Genomic DNA, 1,285 nt, shown 5'->3' with positions numbered 1-1,285 from the left:
GAGAGAGACCTTGGTTACATATCAGCCGTTGAGTTGACTCTGACACCTGGTGACTTTATGTATAAACAGAAGGCAACACTGCCTGATTCTGTACCGTCTCCACAGTTGTTGAGATGCTGAGTCCATTGTAGCCACTGTATCAATCTTGCTGACCCTCTGTTTTATGAACTTTGATGTCTTTTTATTGATTGGTCTTTCCTGATTACATGGGACGTGGAGCAGGACACATACTGATGTCATGGTCACACAGATGCATAGCTGTCTCCCTTGGTTTGGCAACGCCTGCATACAGGAACTCTTACTTACCTTTTGAAGGTCTCTCATCAGAAGCAGATTGTAAACGGTGTATCGAGGCATGCAAGTGATTGTTTGTGGCCACGAATATTAGGTCAGATCCCTTGGTGGCCTTTCCTTAGACAACTGCTCTCTATTTCTCCACCAAAATGAGCTTGGCACCTCCACCACGATGTCTGCCTTGTTCCTTCACAGGAGGGAGCGAAGGAGTTCGCGGCTGCCCTCACGGCTGAGCGGATCAAGACCCCCCCAAAACGGCCCGGGGGCCGCAGGAGGGGCCGATTGCCTAACAACAGCAGCCGGCCCAGCACCCCCACCACCAATGTGCTGGAGTCAAAGGACACAGACAGCGATCGGGAGGCTGGGGCGGACACGGGCGGGGAGAACAACGACAAGGAGGAGGAGGAGAAGAAGGATGAGACGTCTAGCTCTTCGGGTGAGCGGCTGGCGGCTGCTCTGCGGCCCCACGGCTGGCGGGGGCTGCAGCTCCAGGAGGCTGGCTTGGGCATGTTGCCGAGCCAGGGCTGGCTTTGGATGGCCCTGTCGACGCCTGCTCCTTGTGCCGCCTCGGCCCGCGCTCTGCTGACCTGCTGTCGGGCCTCTTCCCTCGCTTTAATGTTTGGATGGTCCTGGAACCAGGTGTGCTTGGGAGAGAGCTGGTCGGACTTGGGGTCATTATGCAGATTGGTGCTTACTGGCCTGTGATGCACCCTGGACATAGCCCATCCATACCCCTGGGAAGCTCATGCTCACGTGTCAGAGCCTGGTGAGAGCTGGGCCTGTGGATACCACTTGGGGGCACTGATGGAGCCCTAGTCCCTCCCAGCGATGATGCACTCTGGCCGATGATGCACTCTGGCCGGCCTCCCTCCCTCTCTCCCTTCCTCCCTTCCTCCCTCTCTCTCCCTCCCTTTCCTTCTCCCTCCCTCTCTCCCCCTCCCTTTCCTTCTCCCTCCCTCCCTTTCCTTCTCCCTCCCTCTCTCTCCCTCCC

General features: G+C 57.0%; 1 protein-coding gene across 1 annotated transcript in view; it reads left to right on the top strand.

Moving 5' to 3' along the window:
* Positions 1 to 489: 489 nt before the first annotated feature.
* The window catches only part of LOC103213434 (histone-lysine N-methyltransferase EZH2), a gene marked incomplete at its 5' end in the record, with an annotated part of 7,219 nt that continues 6,423 nt past the window's right edge, over positions 490 to 1,285 (top strand). Inside the window, one exon of the mRNA XM_007959220.1 lies at positions 490 to 730. Coding sequence (XP_007957411.1) covers positions 490 to 730 — 241 coding nt within the window. The remainder of the gene's footprint in view (positions 731 to 1,285) is intronic.

The sequence above is a fragment of the Orycteropus afer genome, unplaced genomic scaffold (genome assembly GCF_000298275.1).
Source record: "Orycteropus afer afer isolate SDZICR_OR568_19922 unplaced genomic scaffold, OryAfe1.0 scaffold02181, whole genome shotgun sequence".
Taxonomy (NCBI): domain Eukaryota; kingdom Metazoa; phylum Chordata; class Mammalia; order Tubulidentata; family Orycteropodidae; genus Orycteropus; species Orycteropus afer.
Note: the sequence above shows the minus strand (reverse complement) of the source record. Positions and strands in the feature narration are given on the sequence as shown.